General features: G+C 31.5%; 1 protein-coding gene across 1 annotated transcript in view; it reads right to left on the bottom strand.

The window, feature by feature from the left end:
• The window catches only part of LOC142325792 (neural cell adhesion molecule 1-like), a 962,523-nt gene extending 941,350 nt beyond the window's left edge, over positions 1-21,173 (bottom strand). Inside the window, exons 1-2 of the mRNA XM_075367823.1 lie at positions 21,101-21,173; positions 4,257-4,389 (exon numbers count right to left, since the gene is read on the bottom strand). Coding sequence (XP_075223938.1) covers positions 4,257-4,389; positions 21,101-21,173 — 206 coding nt within the window. The remainder of the gene's footprint in view (positions 1-4,256; positions 4,390-21,100) is intronic.
• Positions 21,174-23,835: the final 2,662 nt, after the last annotated feature.

Here is a 23,835-nt window from a genome sequence, read left to right as displayed (position 1 = left end):
GGACCTAATTTTTTCGATTTCCCAGCTCAAAAACAAAAAGAAACAATTGAATTTGCCCCTTAATTGACCTTCCCAGAATTTCAGAAAGCCTTAATATACCCGGAGGAAATGAATCTCGGGCGAAATCTTTCACTCTGTATAACTCGCTAACGAAGCGTTTTCGGACCTATGTTTACATGAACTTTTTTCTTATTTTTAGCCTCTAGAATGAATTAAAATATTGCCCTATCCTCCTGAATCATTCTTTATATATAAATTATTAAAATTGTTTACTTTTAAACAAAAGTAATAAAAAAAAAATCCCGAACGTAAGCTATTAGAATAACATAGGGTTATTAGTAGAATAACGTAGGCTATTAGAATGCGAGAACGTGTACAATCTCGAGATGGTAACTATGAATGACTGGGAAAGAAAGCTGTACATCCAAAGAAAAGTTTAGCACGCCTGTTTTGTTCTTCCCCTTTTCTTCTTATTCTCTATTTATATCAAGTTAATGAGTAGGAAAAGTTTACTCTTGTCTGACAATAACATTCATGATTTTATTTAATATACTCTTAATAAACGTGCTTTTATTTTGCATGTTGTCGAATGAGAATTGAAACAAAATTAAAGTCAATGTAATGCAGAAGGAAATTAGCTTCATATCTTACTATTTATAGTTAATACAGAAGGCTTTATTATATTTGTTATAGCCTAACATTTTTAGATTGATTTTCTCTTTATATTACATGTAAAAATGTTTTTAGTTTTCAATAATTTTAAGAACTTAAGCGATGACAAAAAAATAAAAAAATACTTTCAACTTGATCATGTAGAACAATTTTGTATATAGAAATTCTTCTACTTATTTAGAACATTTTTTAGGAGACAACCAAGGGACTTTTTTTCTACAAAGTAATAAAAGCATAAAACAAAATTCAATTAGTAAATAGGAGAATGGATACGCATAAAGAGGGCACATAAAGATCGAATTGAGAATCCTACTATTTTTTCAAGTCATTTAAATATGTGTACACTTTTATTTTAGAGCTTAATGAAAAAAAAAGAAAAAAAAAGGTTAATGGGATGAACGTTTGTCATTTTTAAAGTTAGGCCAGTAAAAAAAAAAAAAATTATAATAATAATAAATAGTTTTATTTTTAATATTTTATATTTCTTAGGTGTCATTTAAATTCTAACCAATTTATATTACCTTAACATCGGTGAAGGAAATGAAACTTGAGAGTCGAGTCATAAGAACGGCTGGGGTGAAGCGGGCAATTTCTAGTACGACTCGAGGGTGAGAAGGGTGCACATTAAGCAGTATGAGATTGTTCCAGTAAATTAGGTAGTCCTCAGTGTGACATAAATCAACGGCACTAGATTGATTGCACCATTAGCAAATACTAGCTACATTATAATCCTCAAATGTACTGAATAAAAGAACCTTTACCTAATATCACCTTAACTGTAATCAAATATATATTATATTATGTTAAAAAATAATTAAATAAATAGAAAAAAAACAGAAATCAGATAAAATAACATAAACTTTATAAACATATATATCCATCCTTACGTCCATCATTCCATTTTATACACTCGTTGGGAATTGGGATTTACCATTATTTAAAACACTGCTTATGAGACACTAAAAAATAATCCAAATTTGTGCCTTAAAAATTTTCATAGCATATATACTAAAAACAGTAAAAGTAAACTACAAAAAAAAAAAATAATAATAAAATTACGAATTACGAACTTCGAACACAAGAGAATTACGAACACGGGTTACACTAGAGACATGGTAATTTTAGTTCATAATAGTAATATGTTATAAAACATTATATAAATTAAAATAAACGTTTCAGAACTTTCCAGATACTCTGTAAACATATCATAATATTTCCCGGTCAACCAAGTGCGAATCTATTTTCAAAAATAGTGTATTCCGGTATTTGATGACAATATTCTAAAAAATGGCTTACTGTTCGATAAAGTAAAACATTACATATCTTGTTTCAATCTTCATTGAACAATAATACAAATTATAATTTTTTTTTTTTTAATTTTTAAATATATTTATATTTTTTTAACTTAGAAAAGAAACGTGCTCAAATTTTAAATTTTAAGAAATGAAAACTTAAATACTTTTACAACACTTAAATAAAAAAGGACCATTGGATTCATACATTAAATCTTAATATAAAATAAATAAACATTTTTAAACAATTTTAATTTATAAAAAAATGATACTTTTTCGAATTTTTTTTTAGGAATTATTTAGACTTCAGCATATTATATTGTTGAATATTATTTTTAAATATAACGTTAATTAGATGAGGTTACCAAGTGTAGATAATGTTTGGTTAGGTTTTGTTGATTTACGTACGATTCGTGGACTATTTTGTGTACTGACGAATATAATTAATGATAAATATACAAATTATAATTACTTTTTTTTTTCTGTGAAAATCCAAAATAGTACCAAAGAAATAACTGCCAATTTAAAAAAAAAAAATATTTGGACATTTTTTAAATTATGGAATCGTCTTCAGATCTTTTTAATTACTAAATTACTTTTTAATTGTTAAATGTCTGGTTGGTCTTCTATTCTTCCAACTATCCTTCATTTTCAAGCTGTGTTATTTCTTTATACCTTTTGACAATACTTATTACTACATTTTCTGTTTCTTTTATGGATCCCTTCATATTTTGCGCCTTCTTCTGTTTATGATTCTTTTCTCTATATCTGTATATTTTATATCTACAATTCTGTGATTATCTTTGATTTATTAGAACCATCTGTTTTGTCTTCATTACATTTGCAAAAAATCCTTTTGGTTAAACTGTTAGCAGTTTAATCAAAAGGATTTTTAACTAAAAGGAACAAACTCTAAAGCTTGGTCAGCTATTATAACTCCATAAACAAGTCGTTTATGGAGCACTTGTTTACGGAGTCTACTTTTAAATAGTTAAACCGTTAATTTAGGAGTAATTTAATTTTTATAATTTTCAAGATTTATATTTTCTTAATTAAATAGTATTTCATTTTTATTACAAGTATGGAATTCATTATAATAAAGCTCTGTAGTTGTATCAAATTTAGAAAATTCAATTTTATTACCAAATTAACCATCAGTAAAAATAAAAAAATCCTGGCAGAGGTATCTTTCAGCAGCGGACACGGTTTTTTAATCATTCCATAATTAATTTCCAGCGTAATGTTAAAATAATAATAATAATAATTGTTATTATTAGCAGTAGTAAATTAAATATCTAGAATTAATTTCATACCCCCAAGAAAAAGATAGATCAAAATGTTTGAAGAGATGCCCTGAGTAAAATGAAATACCGGGTTTGGTTTCACAACATTCGTGGCTACGATGATGATTACAGAATTAAATTCTGTTTTGCGATGAGGGATGTAAGGTAAATTAGTGGTTTACTGAGTTCAAGGTCTATTACGGATATTCATCGTAACCCGATCGATCTATATTTCGAATGTAATTAAACATTTCTAAAACCTTTGAATATCTAATTGATTACTACAAATAATATTTTTATAAAAAGAATTAAAATTCGGAAATAAGAAATGTAAAATGGATTTAATCATATTTCTTTGTAAATGCATAGTTTATTTTAAGTTTACTACTTAATCTTTGTGTAACACAGAATTAAGGTTAAAATAGAACTAAAAAATAAAAATATATAATATAAAAAAAATTATATAAAACGACGGTTCAGTAATATAGTTCCAAAAAAATAATTTAATATTAAATAATATCAGAAAATATATTTTAAAATTGAATTTAAAAAAAAGTCAAAATTATAATAATATGATGAAATAATTAAAAATAACGAGTAGAAAGCATCAAGTTTAAACTCACTCATTCACTACTGTGACACTGCATAAACCTGTGTAAAAAATACATCAATACGAAGTCAACGTAATCGAAAAAGGGGTTGTGCTGTTTGTTGCCGAATTTTGAGCGTAACTAATGAATAACTCAACCAATCATTATGAAATTCTCGCATGCAGAATTTCAGGTAAACTACTACCTAAATTTCCGTGAAATTTATCAAATACTTTAGGAAATTTTCAAGCCACAAAACTTTATACATGACTGAAATTTTCGTACTCCTCGTATCTAAAAAGGGAAAGAGAATTTAATTTCACCCCCTCTTCGCAAATCGCACTGTACGACTTAAAGTAATACCGTACTTCTCTCGTAAAGTCGGTAAAAAGAAACAAGAAAATATTTTAATAACATACCTGTACAAGGGTTTGCTATTTCCTTCACGAAACCAAAGAACCATATACACACGGTCTTCCTTAATAGCTGGTTCCATATTACAAGGTAACTCAGCACTACGACCTAATACCGCATCCACCACTGCTATACTGCCTGAAACAACATTAAAAATAAAAGTTATAAAAATGTATTTTTATTATAATAATAGTTTTATTAACATTCACAACTTGGAAAAATCTCTCCCTAGGGAGATAAAAGAGACAAAGTGGTAAATGAAACACCAACCGTACAATAATATTCTACTACTCAAATTCATAAAATTACATAAAAATTTTAAAGCCAAAATCAGTTATTAATGAATAATTCAACCCACAATAATTTCAGTAATAAATAAAAATAAAAAGGAACCACTTTCACCGATACGCCCATAACACTCCCTTCCATTTTTTCTGTTCTTTGCCATCGTTGCCACTTAGATATCTCCACACATCCACACATCAAATATCTCCCTCTCTCTCCTTTTCTGTTCAACCTCAGGAACCACCGTAAGGTATTACTTCAGAATTTGAGTGAAGATGATATATGAATGTATATGAAGTATAGTCTTGTACAGTCTCAGGTCGATTATTCCTGAGATATGTGGTTAATTGAAACACGATAAAGAACACCGATATCCACGATCTACTATCATCAAATTCGTATAAAAGTCTTTCAAAGCCTTTACTGGGGTTTGAACCTTAGAAATTTCGACTTCAAAATCAGCTGATTTACGATGACGAGTTTACCGCTAGACAAACCCGGTGGGTTCAATCAGATATCTCCCAGTTTCTCCGTAAATTAATTTCGTCATTTGATAACTGGTTTTGCTCGCTTCCTTCTCCAATCACTTGGAATCAATTCTTTTTCTAATATGTTTTAACTGTTATTATTCAATTTAGGCATATATTCCGACCATTTCCAATAATTCAGATGAACCTACTTTTGCAAGCTTAACATTCTTATCTTCCTGTTGAATTATATATTACCCACTTTGTCGGTTCTCCAAATACCCAGCATGCTTCTCAACAACTTCATTTCCGTATTTATCAAACTCTTAATCCTTATTTTCTGTCGTTTTCTTCAGGTGCGATCCGTGCAACACAGCTAGATGTAAGCAAGTTATCTAAGCCTTAGTCATCAGATTTATATCCACCATTCTTTTAACAGAATCCTTAAAATCACATTACTTCTGTCATATACTAACTGTCGGTGTTAAATTTAATTTTCACGAGTTTCCAAAATGTCGCATTTGCACCGCTTTTAAAGCCTTTACTGGGATTTGAACCTTAGAAATTTCGACTTCGAAATCAGCTGATTTACGATGACGAGTTCACCATTAGACATACTCAGCGGGTTCAATCAGATGTCTCCCAGTTTCTCCACAAATTCATTTCGCCATTTCAAACCTGGATTTTCTCGTTTCCTTCTCCAGTCTCTTGGAATCAATTCTTGATATTCAGATATTCTAAAACCTTCATCACGATTAGTTATGACTAATTCTGTGCGGTTGCGATGTCTTTTCAAGATAGAGCTTCTAAATCGCCATGGTACTTTTACTTTAAAATTCACTGTAACTGTTTAGTCAGCATTAGTTGAAACTGTAGAATTTACTGTTACCAGTTTAGTCAACCCTGAGATCAAAACTACAGCCTCTTCAAAACATACATTTCTCAGAATCTACCATTTATTCTTATCCTAATCTTTTTCCGGTTCATTTCGTTGTAACCCCGCCGTTATAAAATGATATTATACATAGAGAACGTTGTATGGATCGATACGTACGGTATTGTACGTATAATATTTCCAACGAAAATAAATACTAAAATATTAAACATTTACCTGCAGGAAGTTACTGTTCGAGCGGTGAAATTGTAGCAATGTCACGAAGAATTTCTGCAAAAAGGTTAGTTGAATAAAGGTTAATGTGTATGTAATACATTACATAGATTTACAAAAGACAGGTTTCGAATAACGGTGAATTGGACATATGATTTTTTAAAAAAAAAAAACCTTTTCCCAGTCTCATATTATCCATTTGCTTACTGCAATCGTCTGTGTTAGGTTCTATAAAATTTTGGGAATGATCCCCTATCTCATGAATATAGTTCATCCCTGATGATATTATTTAGTACGCTTTCCAATTGTCGGAAATAATTTTAGTAACGGAAGCTATTCAATTTATAATTATAGACGTAAGAGTGCCGTGTATTTTATCTTCTACAGCTGACAGAAAAACTTTTTTTGTTTCACGACTAATACCACCAAAAACCCACGCTACTTTGGAATTCGCGTTAATATGAAACTTTCCACTCGTAAACATACCTTTTCGATTTATCAATTTAATCGATTTTATCAATTTTTAATCAATTTTAATTAATAATTTTTTATCAATTTTAATCGATTCATCAATTTCAACAGTACGGCCTACTTATTACGTATTGTTCATTTGGCAGTTTCCACGCATAAACCTAACGGAGATAATTATTTTAATCGATTGTAGTATTGTGATTTACGCCGAGTTTGCGAAATGATATTGACGACATTTCAACCGACCAACTGAATAAATAAATAATTTGTCAAACGCGATTCGAAATGGATGAAGCCACGTAGTTTGGTGCACACCAATCGCAAAATAATTACAGTGGCTATTTAACGCACTACTCATCAACCAGAAAATAACGAACGCCACGTTGTGCGGTCACAATCTCGTGCCACTTCGTAATACTTGTATTATGTTCTGTTCAGTTTTACAAATTTCGGAATACTTCAAAAATACTTTTTAAATTATCCATAATTAAAAAAAAAAATCCCATTCGGCACGCAGGAAGGCGGAGATAGATTTTACCGTGGCTAAGTAGGAGATAAAAAAGATTTCCACCTTAAAGTTAAGAAAAACTTCAAATTCACTCAATACAATAATGGTTGCATGCGAAAAAATTTTCCTATGTTTAGCATACAAAAATCCCCATTTTCTTACAATTCCAGCAACATTTTGGTCATCCGTTGTCGTAAGGGTTGGCTATATCAAAAGTTTTTCAGACAAACGTTTTAGGTAATGTTTAGAGAACTAATGACCACTTTAAACAAATTCGATACTGCGCCTATTAATGGAGGTATGATTTTTTGTCTTCGAAACATGTATTTTTTCCACCCCCTGGGCCAATGGTTGCTGATATCAAAACACTTTACTTAGATAAGTTTTAGGCCTTTATTCAAAATATAGTAGAACTTTAAACGAATTCGATATTTTTGTTAAGAAGAAAGATATAGCGATATTTTGTGTTTTCGAAAAAGCCCCACCCTCATTGACGTTTTTTCCAATTAACGAACACGAACGAGATTTTGGATCTTTGTATTTCAAGTATTGATTTGAATGTGACTGGCGTAAAATTACGGCATTTATTTCGTGTCCACAAGAAAGTGGAATATATATATATATATATATATATATATATACATATAAACTTTTGAACTGAAGGTTGTTTTTGGGTCTGTGGGATGTGAAACGCGAAGATATGTCGAAATTTTCCGGAAGTAAAATCATGGTACCCATTACAATAGGTAGCTTTTTTATGAAATTTACCTAAAACATTAGATTGTTTAAAAATATAATGAAACAAACTATTTTGTAATTTGGGGGGTTTTACCCATTTTAAATTAAAACCTCCTTAAAATTGGACAATTCATTCTGTTTGAAAAATAGAAAATTTACGTAAAAATAAAAACAGTAATTTATATTTAATTATTAAAAATCTTTTACTTATTTTTAATAAAAGTCGATTTACAACCATGACCTCATTTATATTAAACATAGGACCTTTAATTATTAAATATCACGTCATTATTTCCAAATCATTGAAATATAAAGTGATGCGTTGATATTAAAGAGTAAGCTTCCCTATCCTATTCATATTGTATTATAATACATTATAATAATAAATTTCAACTATTTTCATATTATAATTTATTATAAGTGTGTGATGACACGTGAATTATTCGTATTTCTTTAATAAATTTTATTTTTATACGATAGGCATTTTTATTATTATTACGTTCCATTAAATGAGATGTTTTATCTCTTTAATTTTTAAATAGCAAATGTAATAATATTTTTTATTATTTTAGACCGGAACAATCGCATATATTTCTATTTTGTAGTATGTTGACATTAAAATTTACAACATATATATATATATATATGTAACCTTTTACTTCAGGGTTATTATCTTCTTTTTTTCTGTTTAGCCTCCGTAACTACCGTAAGATATTACTTCAGACGATGATATGTATGAATGTAAATGAAGTGTAGTCCTGTACAATCTCAGGTCGACCGTTCCTGATAGATGAGGTTAATTGAATCCCAACCACCAAAGAACATTGGTATCCACTATTTACTATTCAAATCCGTAAAAACATTATTCTTGCCTTTGCTAGGATTTGAACCTTAGAACTCTCGACTTCGAAATCAGCTGATTTGCGATGACGATTTAACCATTAGACCAATCCGGTGGATTTACCAATTAAGCCTGCCACTCTTCAAGATAAGCAGTAAATTCAATAACGAGGGACCAGTTACTAATAAAAATAATTTGGGGCCAATAAAATGATTAACTGTTATTTATAAATCTCGACATCCTTGTACGAAGTGAAGGAAGTATTGTGATCGCAAAAAATTTCGAATTCCAGATTTCAAGGAAAATTTCCATTTCACCATCCTTGAATCCATTTTGAGTATTTCTCCCATAACTCAAAAACGATTAGGCGTAAAATGTTGAAATTTTGGAGTTAGGACTGTTGTAACATCTACTTGTGCACCTCCACTTTTGTTTGCAATTGAGTGAACAAAAAGTGTCCAAAAACGCCCAAAATCCAAAACATTTGGATTTTGGAGTTTTTCTTAATTGCAGTAGTAAATCTTCATTGAAACCTTTTCAACGATATATCATAAGTGGTACTTATTTTCATTGGTTCTAGAGTTATAGCCAAATAAAATTTTAATTAAAAAAATTTTTTGCACTTAAAACGAGAAGGTACATCGGTTTGATGTACATTCATTTTATTTTTTATTTTTTAAATGAAAAGTACATAAAATTTTATTTCACTAATAACTTATGAATTTTCATATTTTTTTTATTTTTTTATTTTTAATATTGAAATATTATTTATTGTAAACGTTTTTTTCAGAAGTTAATAATGATTAATAATCTATATAATTAAATTTAAAAAAATGTTGAAAAAAGATTTCCCCGGTGCTAAGGAGGGGATAAAAAAAATTTCACCATAAACTTAAGAAAAATTTTAAATTTACTCGATACGACAGTTGCAGACGACAACATTATAGCATAAAACAAGTCCCATCTTACAATTCCAGCAAGATTTTGATCATCTCTTGCCGTATGAGTTGGTTACATCAAAAATTGTTTCAGACAAAAGTTTAAGGCAATCTCTAGAGAACTAACGACCACTTTAAACCAATCCGATGCTGTGCCTGTTGAGGAAGGTATGCTTTTTTGTCTTCAAAACCCCATTATTTCAACCCCCTACACCGATGGTTGATGATATCAAAAACTTTACTTACATAAGTTTTAGGCCCTCAACCAAAAATTCGTAGGAGCTTTAAACGAATTCGATATTTTACTTAATAAAAAAGTTATAGCAATATTTTGTTTTTTTTCGAAAAATTCACACTCCATTCCACCCCCATGGTCCGATTTTGGCCATTAATGAACTCGAACGAGATTCTGAGTCGTTTTTTTTAGGGAACAATTTGAAAGTAATTGGTGTAAAATTACGGCAGTTATAGTATTCACAAGAAAGTGGAATATATATATAAAGATTTGAACTGAAGGTTGTTTTTGGATCTGGGGGATGGGAAACGCGATGATATGTCGAAATTTTCCGGAAGTAGAATCACGGTACCCATTACAATAGGTAGCTTTGTTATGAAATCTATCTAATAACGAACCAAACAATATCTAATATAAACACCAGCTTATTGAATTGTACTCGTGGTCTTTGCCGTCAGATAAGGTAATAAAAACTGATTCACAGAAAACGGTACTAAATAAAATTTTAAAAACATACAATATAATTGATTAATTATCTAATAGGAAACGTCTAACTGCAATTTTATTCGAGTTACTAGTGATGGAGATATAACGCAGTAGAAGCAACCCCCTTTTCCAATCTAACCTCTGAAAAAATTTTCTATTCAACAGATAAATTAAAATCTACAGGGGAATGAAGTCCTTGTTTCAACCCTTTTTTTAATTTTAATAACCCATCTTCCTTCTTCTTCTAGAAAAAAAAAAAGTTAAATGCTTTATAAATTTTTTTAATTATATTATACCATTATATCACTGACACCATTAAGTGCCAGTAACACCCACAGCCATTTATATTTTACCTCAGATCGAAGGCCATTTTAGTAAAATAAATTTCTAACTGCATTCCTGAAAATTTTTCTGTAATTTTTATGTATTATCTGGTACCGATCGGCAACAAACATTTTGGAAGGAAAACTCGCTTTTCAATACTACGGTTATCATAAATTGTATAAATATCCTTCCTTTAATCTTTTTAACAAAACTTTTAAATACTACGCGCTAACGCTAATTTTAGACCAACAATAACATCATCCTTTCTTCCTTTCTTATGCAATAAAATATATATTTTTTTTTAATTTAAACGTTCCGGAATGCTGATACATTTAATTATTAATATAATACCAGTAATATTAAGATATATAAGATAATAAGATTTTTTTTTTGTCTTCAGTCATTTGACTGGTTTGATGCAGCTCTCCAGGATTCCCTATCTAGTGCTAGTCGTTTCATTTCAGTATACCTCTACATCCTACATCCCTAACAATTTGTTTTACATATTCCAAACGTGGCCTGCCTACACAATTTTTCCCTTCTACCTGTCCTTCCAATATTAAAGCGACTATTCCAGGATTCCTTAGTATGTGGCCTATAAGTCTGTCTCTTCTTTTAACTATATTTTTCAAAATGCTTCTTTCTTCATCTATTTGCCGCAATACCTCTTCATTTGTCACTTTATCCACCCGTCTGCTTTTTAACATTCTCCTATAGCACCGCATTTCAAAAGCTTCTAATCTTTTCTTCTCAGATACTCCGATCGTCCAAGTTTCACTTCCATATAAAGCGACACTCCAAACATATACTTTCAAAAATCTTTTCCTGACATTTAAATTAATTTTTGATGTAAACAAATTATATTTCTTAATGAAGGCTCGTTTCGCTTATGCTATTCGGCATTTTATATCGTTCCTGCTTCGTCCATCTTTAGTAATTCTACTTCCCAAATAACAAAATTCTTCTACCTCCATAATCTTTTCTCCTCCTATTTTCACATTCAGTGGTCCATCTTTGTTATTTCTACTACATTTCATTACTTTTGTTATTCATTGTTTCTTCTAAATCCGTTTTATTCTCGGCAAATCCTTTTTATCATCAGCAAATCGTAGCATCTTTATCTTTTCACCTTGTACTATTACTCCGAATCTAAATTGTTCATTAACATCATTAACTGCTAGGTTACCCTTAATTAGTAATATTAAGGGTACATTTAAAACGATACAAAGAAAATTTTATTTATAAATAAATATGTGCTACAATCAAATAAATTAAAAGAAATCTAGAGAGACTATGTTATGTTACAATACACAATATAACATACCATTAAACGAAAAAAGATTAATAATAAATAATATTACATACTGTCCCATTTCCACTACATTAAAGTTAAAACTTCACACAGTTTTTTTAACATTTTAAAGACCTCCATCTAAAAAAATAAAATTAATAAATAATATTATAATAGACTATTTTAATACAAAAATTTACACCTAAATAATTTATGATACTTTATAGAGTTTATCATAATATTTTGTCATTAATTAATATATTTGAATATGACCTCTTTAACAACTCACTTGTATTTCATAATATTTAATTTTTTCTAATAATAATAGTATCATATGTTCAGGTTGTAACTCCTATGTTTTAAATTAAGCTAATTTTAAAGTTATTCATGTCACTCTATCGAAAAATTGTCTCCATCATTTATCTAGAAAATATCCAAACGACTTTAAAAACCAAGAAAAAAGAATTCTGATGACAAAAAATAATTTATATTAAAGCTCACCAAACATAATTAATTATATTTTAACAAAATATTAGAGAATTTTAGAAGTCTTTGTGCCCTTTTTCGTTAATGTTTAAGTAATAACTGTTAGATATAGTGTAAAAAGAATTTATAGGAATTTTAGTATGAATAATCTACGTCTAATATGTAAAAATAGATTTACATAAATAATTTATTATTTGATATTGAGTGAAGTGTAAAAAAAACTTATGTTAAAAAAGAATGCAAAAAATAACAACAACGAAAAAATTAAAACTCTTTCGTCGTTGAAATCTTTTAATTCGTTAAAGTTTTTCACGCATGAGAAACTGGTTTTAGATTTAAACTAACATTGTAAAAGTTAGTTACGACTATAAATAAATGAATTTTAAAATTAATTAATTCTTAAAACTATAATAATATGTATATATATATATATATATATATATATATATATATATATATATATATATATATATATATATATATATACATATATATATACAGAGTGATTCCAAATTGTACTTTAATCTCTCGGAAGATTATTCTATAGCAAAGAATAAGAAAATAGTAAACATAGATCAGAAAACGGTTCGTTAGCGAGTTTCGGCTTGCGAAATATTTAGCCTTGCTTTCTGCTCCCTCTGTGAAATTAAACCATACTAAAATACTTGAGGTACAAATCGAAGGGTAAATTTGGTGCTTCCATATGGATTTTTATCTAAAAAATCGTATAAAGTGGTCCCACACCTCTATCTATATCTTAAGTTTTAAGAAAAACGGGATAAAACATGAAAAAGTTTTGTCAGGAAATACACTTTTTTAGAAGTATTAGAACTTTTAGCAACAATTAAAATCTCTAGTTAAACTTTGTAGAGAATCTCTGAGAAAATTGATGTAAATAACGTCTATTAAAATTAAACAAAACTTTGGGAAGTTCAACTTTAATCAGAAAAAACACCCCTGTAAATATTTTTATATCCTATACATTATTTTACTATAAAAAAAGAATATCATAGAATCTCAAAAAAAAAAATTTCGATTTATTTTTTAAAATCACTTTAATAAAAGTTTTCGAGAAAAAATACAAGAATTTACTTCTGTCACTCCCTCAAATTACGATTTTTCTTATGATAAAAACTAATATATAAAATAAAATAAATTTTTTTTTTAAAACTCCAAGAGAAAACCTGAAATAATTAAATAACTGTATTTTGCCCTTATAATCCTCTGTGGCACTGTGATATTACTTTTTAGATAATAAAATTTAAGATTTAATTAACCGTCGTGCGTGATAATGATGATAACTAAAGCTTATCTATGCCTGCGGTATGGCAGCCACGTGAGGAGAGACTGCACAAAGGGACTTCGCTGTCTGTCATGTAGATCGCACGGACATGCAACCGGAGGTCGAGGATGTAAGGTGTCCCCACCTACGCCAGCAACATGAATATGTACACAGATGCGCTGTGGTATCTGCAAGGGACAGTCTCATCCGGGAATGGGGGAAGGCTCCGGCGTCTCATCTTTGATGATCGGGTGGGGACTCTCTTGCAGTGCCGTTGGGGGAAAGTAAGACAGTAGCCCCGGCGAGGGATCTCTTTAGGATTTCTCGTCAGAGGCGAGGCGTTAAGACCGGAGTCCCGGCGAGAGGAACCTTTTGGAATCCCCTCATTTGAGGCATGGCAAGCAAAGAAGACCGAGTCCCGGCTGCCTGGGCAGGGCCTTGTACTCTTCCGAATCCGAAGTAGTTTGAGGCGATGGCACGCACCCCTTCGAACTCTTGCATGTGCCTCCTCATGTGCCTGCATGTGTTCGTGACTCCTGTAACACACATGAAACTGATCTACATAGGATCGATGCCACTCCACGGTCACCAATCGCCGTATCAATCATAATAGTGTAGTCCGTCTGATCACGATCAGTTGTACCGCTGCTGTCTTCTCCAGATAAATAACAAACAGAAGACTGCACAGCTAGGTCCTGACCGGCCTTGCGATAAATCGGCACATATCATTAGTGATCAATACCAGCAGCTACACCCAAAATCCACGCGGACCCCACTCCCTCCACCAAATCAGTAATGTCCTGTACTGTCGTACAGGATTGGAAAACGTTTTCCGGACAGCCTCTCAATATCCGCGTCCGCCACCCCACTGTCAATCGCCCGGCGAAGTTCATCGAGTGACCAGGACACAGGATGCTCCAAGCCTCCGTCCGGAGTCTGTGACGCCACATCGCTGATTGTATGGTACGTTTGAGTAGCCTTTTCCGTCGTCGTCAGCCGGGTAGAAAGTCCCGCTTGTGATTCCCGAGGTACTGCATTTAAAATACTCTCAAATAAGTTCAACATACGAGTATTCCTGTCCATTCGTTGCTCAACTCCTTAATGTCACCCAAGGAAAGCATCAGATTATGTTGAAAGCATCTCTTCCGTGACGGGAGCGTTACTGCAGATCCTACAGCGCCAATTTCCCCTGCTGGTACATCCTTCTCCATGTAAGAGAAGTCCATGAAGGATTCATGGACGTCCTTCATGAAGGATTACCTTCCAAATTAAAGGGTCACCCGACAAATAAAGATCACCCCAACCATAAGCCTTAGATTTTTTTCATCTCTTCACCAGTAGGCGGGGAGCACGCAGCCGTCACACTTTTACAATTATAATGTAGCCCTAAACGAACGTTTATGATGACTATAGAATCGTAAATATTTCAGTATTTTTATAAGTTTATATTAACTGAACGAATCGGGTAAGTAGACAGAAAGAAATTTTTATTATCGTAATATAAACCTTTGTTATGAAAAATCATCATATTTACTACAAGTGAGATACAAATCTCTTTGCTGTTACTTAATATTTACCATATATAATGAAAGTTTTTTTTTATCTTATCATGCATATCAGTGAGATTTTCATTCCCAACAAAATTAAATATATTATTGAAAAAAATTTATACGTTAAAATATAGATGTAAAACATAAATTTAGTTTTTATTTATTCATTAAAAAGAAAAAAAAACATGAATAATTAATAAAAAATGTATTTTACTTATTCATCTAGTCAAGTTATAATGAAAAATTTCGGTGAATATGTAAAATAAATCGACTATAAACTTAATTAGATTAACAATGAAGAGAACAGAAAAGATAAAAAAGTAAAGAACTTCCAAATACTCAAGAGGATGTAAATAAAATTAAGCATACGACTTTAATGTATTTAGAGAACAGATTTATTGTTTCTGAAGTGATACGCCTTACAAAGTAAAAAAAATCTCTCTGTTTAACTTACATAATAACTTGTACACAAAAACCAAATAACGAATTATATAACACAAAGCTGACTGAAGTGTGTTTTGTTTAGAAAATATTTTTTTCGAAAATAGAAGTAAACCGGAGAAGAGGTTTTATTGATTTGGGCGGGGTCTAAACATTGTTCTCGAGACATTAGAGTATTTCCGTTTTAAGAGAAAACTGCGGAGTTCATTATTTACAATTGTGTTGTATAATTAGCGTTTTCCTTTGCTAAAACTTTTTTTTAATAAGTTAAAATTAGTGAATTTTCTTTTATTTATTGATTTTTCTTTAACTTACTATTTGATCACTAATTCATAGTCAATAAATATAGTAAATAAAACAAAATGCAAAAGGAACAGATTTTAAATGGACGTAATTAACTGAATTATATGAAATAAGGAAATAATACAATCGTGAAATGATTTGCGTAGCTAATAAATAAATCATTTAATTTTTGGTTAGGAAAAAGTTATCAAAAAAACAATTATTAAAAAACTTATTTTTTTTCGCTTTAAAATGAAGTTTATTAATCTAACATATTTTACACTTAACGTTGCTAACGTATCTACAGTACTCTAACCATAATAGGTACTGACTGAAGTTGAAGTAGGGTTGTTATAATGCCAGTCTCAACTCCCTAGCGTAGCTTCGGTTGTAAAATGAGTTAGACCATCCTGCCTCACTGCAACATCCCTCATTCATTACAGTTTGATTATTATTTTTTTTTTTGAATTTAGCTTTATCGGTTTAATTTTAACTAAATTTTTAGAAGTATAACTTCATTTTATATTTTGCTATAAATTAACATTTCAAGGGAATAAAGATAATTTAACTTTTTTTCTTCGTCATTGGTTCGTTCGTTATATAGGCGAGACTGGATTTTCTGCAATGCAAATGATTGGTTTCCTATTTTTTTTTTTTTAATTTTAGTCTGTTCTATTTCCTTTTTGGAAGAAACAAATACTTTAATCCTTCCCTTACAGTCAATAGAAAAGCAGCCATTGACAGCTTTCCCTCCAGAATTACCTCTATTTTATATTGTTCTTCAATTATCCAATTATTTAATTGAACTATCGTTATATCTCCTATCCAACTATTCTACAGTAACAATCCTGTCAATATTAATCTGCACCAGCTCTACGGGAACAACGCGTTTTCACTAATTTCTCTTTGTTTTCATAAAAATCACATAGAATTACGTAAAGAAACGCTTCCTTGTCTTATGATCATTTTCCAATATTTTTACAAATACCGGTAATTTCGAGGTTCGAAAACCCTGATATTGTTTTCCTTGTAAAAATATATTATAGCTTGTTTTTACCTCTCATAAATCAAGTTTTGATCTGTTTAGAATTGAAATTATGTATAGTAATAAAGAAATATTAATATTTTTAAATAATTGTGATATTTAACTCAAGCAGTATTTTCTTAAGAAATATTTTTTAATTATCATCTTATTACCTCAAAATTCTTAAGGATATTTCAGAGTACGGCAGTGAATCGGGCAATTTTACAATCGTTATTAAGAGGAAGTATTAATTTTATTTGATTTTACCACTATGAGAGCAACACAGACGTGAGAGTATTTACTATATTGATTTTTTTAAGTCACCGAAAAAAAAATTTATTGTATAAAAATGACATCCTGCAGATGAATACCATTCTGCCGTACACACTAAGTCTCTAGCTAAAGTCATCCATTGCTCTTTGCAGTATCTCTAGGGGAATTTTTTGGAAGCCCAGTAGCAGAAATTTTGCTTGTTAGCAAATCCTGACAAATGAAAAATGAGACTCACTATTCATCAGTAATTTATTAACAAAGTCTTGCCTTTCGTTAATAACTGCAGTGATTTACCCTGTTTTCATAGTCACGTTCGTGTATTTTACGAATTATTTAAATTCTGTACGAGTGAAGTCATTATGTAAAATTCGCCGTATACTGCAGTCAGACAGACCGTGACACAGATAAAATGCGCTAACCGGCGTGGACTTCTCTGTAATGCATCTCTCTTACAGTTGCGATATTCTTGTGTGTACGTACTGTTTTTACACTACCACCTTTGTTCTTAACGTAGAAGTTGCTGTTTAGCAACCACATTAGACAAGTAGCGGCGGATGCCGTCTCTGTGATGAACAAGTTTAGGAGGATTGGTTGAAAGGATTACGGACTGTCGGGCCGTCATTTGTACATGGTGTAACAAGGTGTCTTTGAAAGCATGACCTCTTACGCGGCGTCCGTTTGGGCGCATAGGTTGGATAGAAATCGAGCACTTATTCAAAATTTAAGGAGTGCCCAGCGCAGAGCCTTAATTGTATGTACTGTTGTTAAAACAACCTCCTACGAGGCTACTACTGTAATGTGAAAGGCTCTCCCAATCGATTTCGTGGCGAAAGTTCGGGCGGTAATGTGGAAATTGTGAAGAGGCAGGGAGGCCGAGGTATTTGGGATGCGGTTTTAAGCCGGGCCAGTACCGGAGCGGAACGGTGATCTCAATGGACCGGTTTTAAATTTCGAACATTTGCCCATCTCCCCCGCCTTCGGAGGAGGCTTTACAGCCTCGCGATGGAAATATGGCAGCAAGAATGGCACTCCACGACTAAGGGAAGGTACTTGTATAGATTTATACACGATTTGGGGGGATGGTATGCCTCTACTTCGTTTTTAAGGGCAACGGGAGCCCGAGTGCTCTCCAACCATGTAAATTTAAAACAATATTCGTTTCGGTTACGCCTGCAGCTGATGAGCCGTGCGTCTACGGGGAGGTTCAGTCAAATGAGTATATGAAGTTTGACTGCCCTGCTCGTGGGGGGGCCAGAAACCGGGCCGCCCTAGAACTTAGAGGTCAAGGGGAAACTTGGACGCTCATAAACGGCGAGTCAGTGTGGCGAGAGCCGCATTGTCGGACCGTGTGGGAGTTCCTCGATGAGGTTGCGTTATTTAACCGACTTCGGTAGATTAGTTAAGGGTAAAGTATCATTATACTAAACCAACACTTACTTACTTTAGCAACACGGTAAGAGTCATTACTCTTACCGTGCTGCTGTGGGAAGCTAATCCAGAGATAATTGCTGGCCACCAGCCAGATAAAGTTCCAAGCGCTTTAAATGGTGAACAGGTACTAGCTGGCATTCAGCGACCGAGGCGTAACAGGAAATTACTGTATTTTTAATATGATAACAAGGAGTGCGCCTCCCGGGTTTAGTTTTATTATATGACAAGTGAGCGGTTTGGACACGTAAGCAGGTGGTGTATGGCACCTCGCTTAGACCACTCACGCTGTTGGGTAAGCTCATTAGGAGCTATTAGATTATTGGTCGGTAAACCTTTTTTGAGGCACAGTAGCCGTTTTTGGCATGAACATTTGATCATATGCTCTAGGGCGACCGAATGGGGTGGTAGAGGGATAAATGCCAGTTAACCAATAACGTAGAACCATTGGCCTAAAAGTTTCGAACCCAAATCTTGATGGGATGAGCGGATGGAATTTTTTAGCACGATTGCAATCAATTGCGAAATGTTTTCGAAATTCACGCTGAGCGATTACATAATTATCACAGTTTCGGTAAAAAACTTGCACAGCAAAGGCACGTTGTTCTCCAATCTAATGACCAATATGATTGGAGAACCAATCATATTGGTTCAGTAACAAAACGCTTTTCAGTAAGCTACAAAATGTTAGTAGTCATAGCTACACAACTCTCATCTGAAAAAAAGTGTAGCAAAATCGTCCGACTCATTGCTGCACCCGTAACATGCTTTTCCGCGTAAATAATTTTTCCTTATCCAACAAATTTTAAAATGATCAGGTAAATGTATTCACGAAAACATTTTTAGTCGTTGATTAACAAAATATGATGCGCCGTGTATTTATTCGTATTTTAGTTCCACTAGTATATAATGTAGTTCTTCCATTTTAATACACTTACTACTTTGTAAGTGGCTACGACCCCAACAGCACTTACTGGATGATTAAGGTAACGTTTTTAAATTTATAAAAATTTATTTAATACTTCCTACATTCCGCTCACTGAGAACACAAAGAAATTAGAAAAATATAAATTGAAAGACTAAGGTTTTGAATTACAAGTATAACAGAAAAAAATATTTATAATATAAAATTATAAATAAAGATAAAACACAAAAACGGTTATCAATTCTTTCTCAGGCTGTGATAAAAAAAAAGATTGTCACCACATTAAAATTCTCATATAAACGTACAGGAAAATGCTGAAAGATGAGCAAAATGTCTAAATAATCTAAGCAAGGTGTTTTGGTAAAGCACAGGTTCGAATCATGTGTTGGTCTATGTAAACTAACACTCTCTTCCACTAAAATGTACTCACTCATATTCACTTCAACTTATATTCACTGTTCAACACACTCGTACCCTCATCAATTAACATAACAACCACACCCTTATCTTTTCTCTAATGACGATATTGCGGTATAACTACTGTGACATTTCAAAAGATCAAAGTCGGTAAATGATGTAATGTTTAGAAGAAATTTAGTTGACGTAAGTAATGCACCAGCAGTAATCTTTTCACTGAATTAAAATTAATGAGTTAAACAGTTAATAATCCTTACTTCACCAGGATATTTTAATACAATTTTGTAAAATTCTGAATGTATTGAAGTTACTTTCATTGTTTGTTTGTATATAATGTGATTCCAAGGATGCATAAATTATTATAACTCAAAAAAAAATCTGGGAAAGATAACCGAGGAAAACAGATAGCTTTAAATTTGAACACGTTATCTGACATATACCAATATATAAATAAGAAAGTATATTATAGAAACATTCAAAGCATCAAAATGACTTGCTGGAGTTTTTTATTAACATAAAACAGGTTCATCATTATTCTAAGTAATACAAGAAATAAATTATTTGATAATGCTTTTCACAACGATCAATATTGGCTACCCTAATTCCAAGGGTTGTTATGCAGTAGCTGACTGTTTGAGAATAGCAGAATTATAATCAGAATTATGATCTTTCACATATTTCCATTCAAACGTAAATAAATTTAAATTATTATAAATATTTTATTAATTTTTGTAAATGAAACGATAAAATAAATACCTCCGGATTAATATTCGATGCATAGAAGTTAAACTAATTCGTAAACCTACAAAATGAGAAGAAAAGTTACTGCATCGACTTGAAGCCTATTTATTTGGAATTACCTTAGGATGGTTCTGATGGTTTAAAATGGCGGTACTAAAATACCACAGTAGCTTTAAACGACCATGAACTCTCATCCCCGTTACCCCTTCCACCCTTTTCTGCGGTCATATGTACAGGCCAAAACGCCCTTCTAATCGTTCCCGTTTAAAAGTGATTAAGTATTTAGCTTCTCTCACCCACTTACCCACCTATCACTTCACTTTTCTCTTCCGTTCCAACAAACATCTCTTCTCCTTCTATATAATTTGGAGCTGTAACCATTACTTAATCAATTTTCTTTTCCCTTTATATTTTACATGTTACTTTCATTCAATTTAATTTGTATAAATATTTAGGTGTACTTTGGTGTATTTTGAAATAAAAATATAATTAAAAATAAAAATATATATATTGTTACGTTCCATTTAACTCTAAACATCTACAAATTAATTAGTCTAATGTGATTAAAATATATGAAATATTTTTGAAAATTTAGAACAATAATTAACAGAAGAATTTATAGTAAGAATCTTTAACTCGCTGGGCGAGTGTAGTGGTTAAATTAGTCATAACAAAATATTCTGATTTCTGAAGTCAAAAGTTTTAAGATTCAAAGATTCAAAGTCCTAGTAAAGGCAGTTACTTTTACACGGATTACAATACTACATCTTGGATATCGGTGTTTGTGGCGGTCAGGTTTCAATTAACCACACATCTCAAGAATGTGTCGACCTGAGACTGCACTTTATTTACACTCATACATATCATCCTCATTCATCCTCTGAAGTAATACCTGAACGGTAATTCCTGGAGGCTACACAGGAAAAAGAAAAAAGAAAGAAAGGATGTTGCACTGCGGTAATGGTTTATGAAAATAATTTGAAATTTGATGTCTGATCTAATACGATTGTTCAGGAGGCTAAACAGAAAAAGAAAGAGTAAAATAATATGGGATATTGGTACGACTGGAACTGGAGTGAGAAGGACTGTTTGTTGCTTGCGTCCAGACTGTGTGGAACACTGACTTTTGAACAAAAATGGTAATCGTGTATCGTTGTTTGTGAAAATACGGTTAACTATTGAAGAACGTATATTGGTGATGGAAAGTTATTAGAGATGAAATCTCATGTTGTGTGTTGCCGAAAGTTCAGGAAGAAATTTGAAAAGGAAGCACCACTGAAAAATGTTATTCAGAAATAAGTTAAAAAAGTTCGTGAAACAGGTTCGATGATAGACCAGAAACATGCCGGAGTAAGGTCAGTTTTAACGATGCATGTCTTAGAAGACATTAAAGCGGCAATTACAACATATTATAATGAATAAAAAAAACAATAAAATAGATAAACAGTACAGATACGTATGTATTATATTAAAAGAAGATTGCGACAAATTAAAACGAAATAAAAATTATAATATAACTACTGTGGAACCGTTTAAAAAAAAACTACTTTTAATACGCAATATTATATAATGATATACCAAGTGGAACTTAAATTATAATTAATGAAAGAAAATTAATCTTGATAAGTACATAGATAATCTTGTATAACTTTTTTCGATCAGAAAATGCAACAATGAAGCTCATTTTCCTATCACATCTCAAAGGATCCTCTTGAACATATTTTCATTTAAAACAAACTATCGTTTGCTTTGGTAGAGGAAATCGATATATAAAAAAAAAAATTTTTTTAAACAAAATAGGCTTAATATATTAACAAAATAAGTTAATATATTCATAGCGCTGGGTTCTTATTTTGCCAAGATAAGCATTTTGGCAGTCAGCCCTGATTAACTGAGATATCCGCTGTTACGATGAGAATAGATTTGTTGAGAACTCTGTGATGGAGCTACGGTGTGGGATGGGGTAGGCATTGCCCTCCCTCCCAAATGCGGACCAGAGCAAAGAGAGATAGGGTATTTTTTCATTAGAAGTTTATTAAATTTGTAAATTTGTGTCTTGATTTTTGAGTACATCAAGAGGACTTTGAGTAAATTGAATTGTTGGACAAAATTGTCGTAACTACGATCAATACTTGGTATGAAAATACTATTTTTGGTGTTTAAAAGATTCAATCGAATTATCATTTGAATGCATATTCCAACTTAAGTTAGATATGGAAGATTTCTTTTGTGTAAATCCTTCGGTGTTAGAGGAAGTCATGGGATCAACCTTCCCCGAATAAATTAATTTGGGGAATTAATTAATTAATTGGGAATGGTCGTGGTTGGAAGAAGTCATACGAAGGCGAAAATACGCTGATGGAAACGTCTGCCGAGATATTTGCATCGTGGCATCCTGACAGTGGCTAAACTGATGACTGTAATGTGTTATCAGGTTTAGAGGGTCTAAAAGACAACCTCCAATAAATCCCACCAGGAATAGGTAAAGAGGAGGTTGTGGCGATCGGGACCGTCACAAGCGGATGTCTTCTCCTTTTGTGGGGGGGGGGTTGGTCAGGATATCACAATTATTAGTCACGAATGCCAAACATTGATCTGTCATTTTTTTAACTTGGAAAATAATCGTTAAGCGAAGTTTGTTTGTTTTAATAACTACTATTTTAATCTATATTTCGGAGGGTTGATATTCAATTAATACCCATTTGCTAAATATGATAAAGTATTCATATTAATTACTTTAATTCGATACATCACTTAATCAATTTCAAAATTATTTATTTTTTTTTTTTGGTAAAAAAAAAGTGTGTAGTCTGTTATTAGTTTGTTTTTTAAATATTCATATTCCTAAAGAAATTAATATTGTATTCGGTGTATCCGTTATGAAACTAATACAAATTTAACAAAAAACAACCAAAATTACTAACAACAATTATTCTTTTACCATAGTAAGGAATCAAATATACCCTGTAGTACTATAATCGCAGAAACTCTGTGATTAGCTATTTTTTAAATAAATAACGTTTTATAAATGTAAATTCATAAA

The sequence above is a fragment of the Lycorma delicatula genome, chromosome 5 (genome assembly GCF_047948215.1).
Source record: "Lycorma delicatula isolate Av1 chromosome 5, ASM4794821v1, whole genome shotgun sequence".
Classification (NCBI taxonomy): domain Eukaryota; kingdom Metazoa; phylum Arthropoda; class Insecta; order Hemiptera; family Fulgoridae; genus Lycorma; species Lycorma delicatula.
This window is presented reverse-complemented; position numbering and strand designations above follow the sequence as displayed.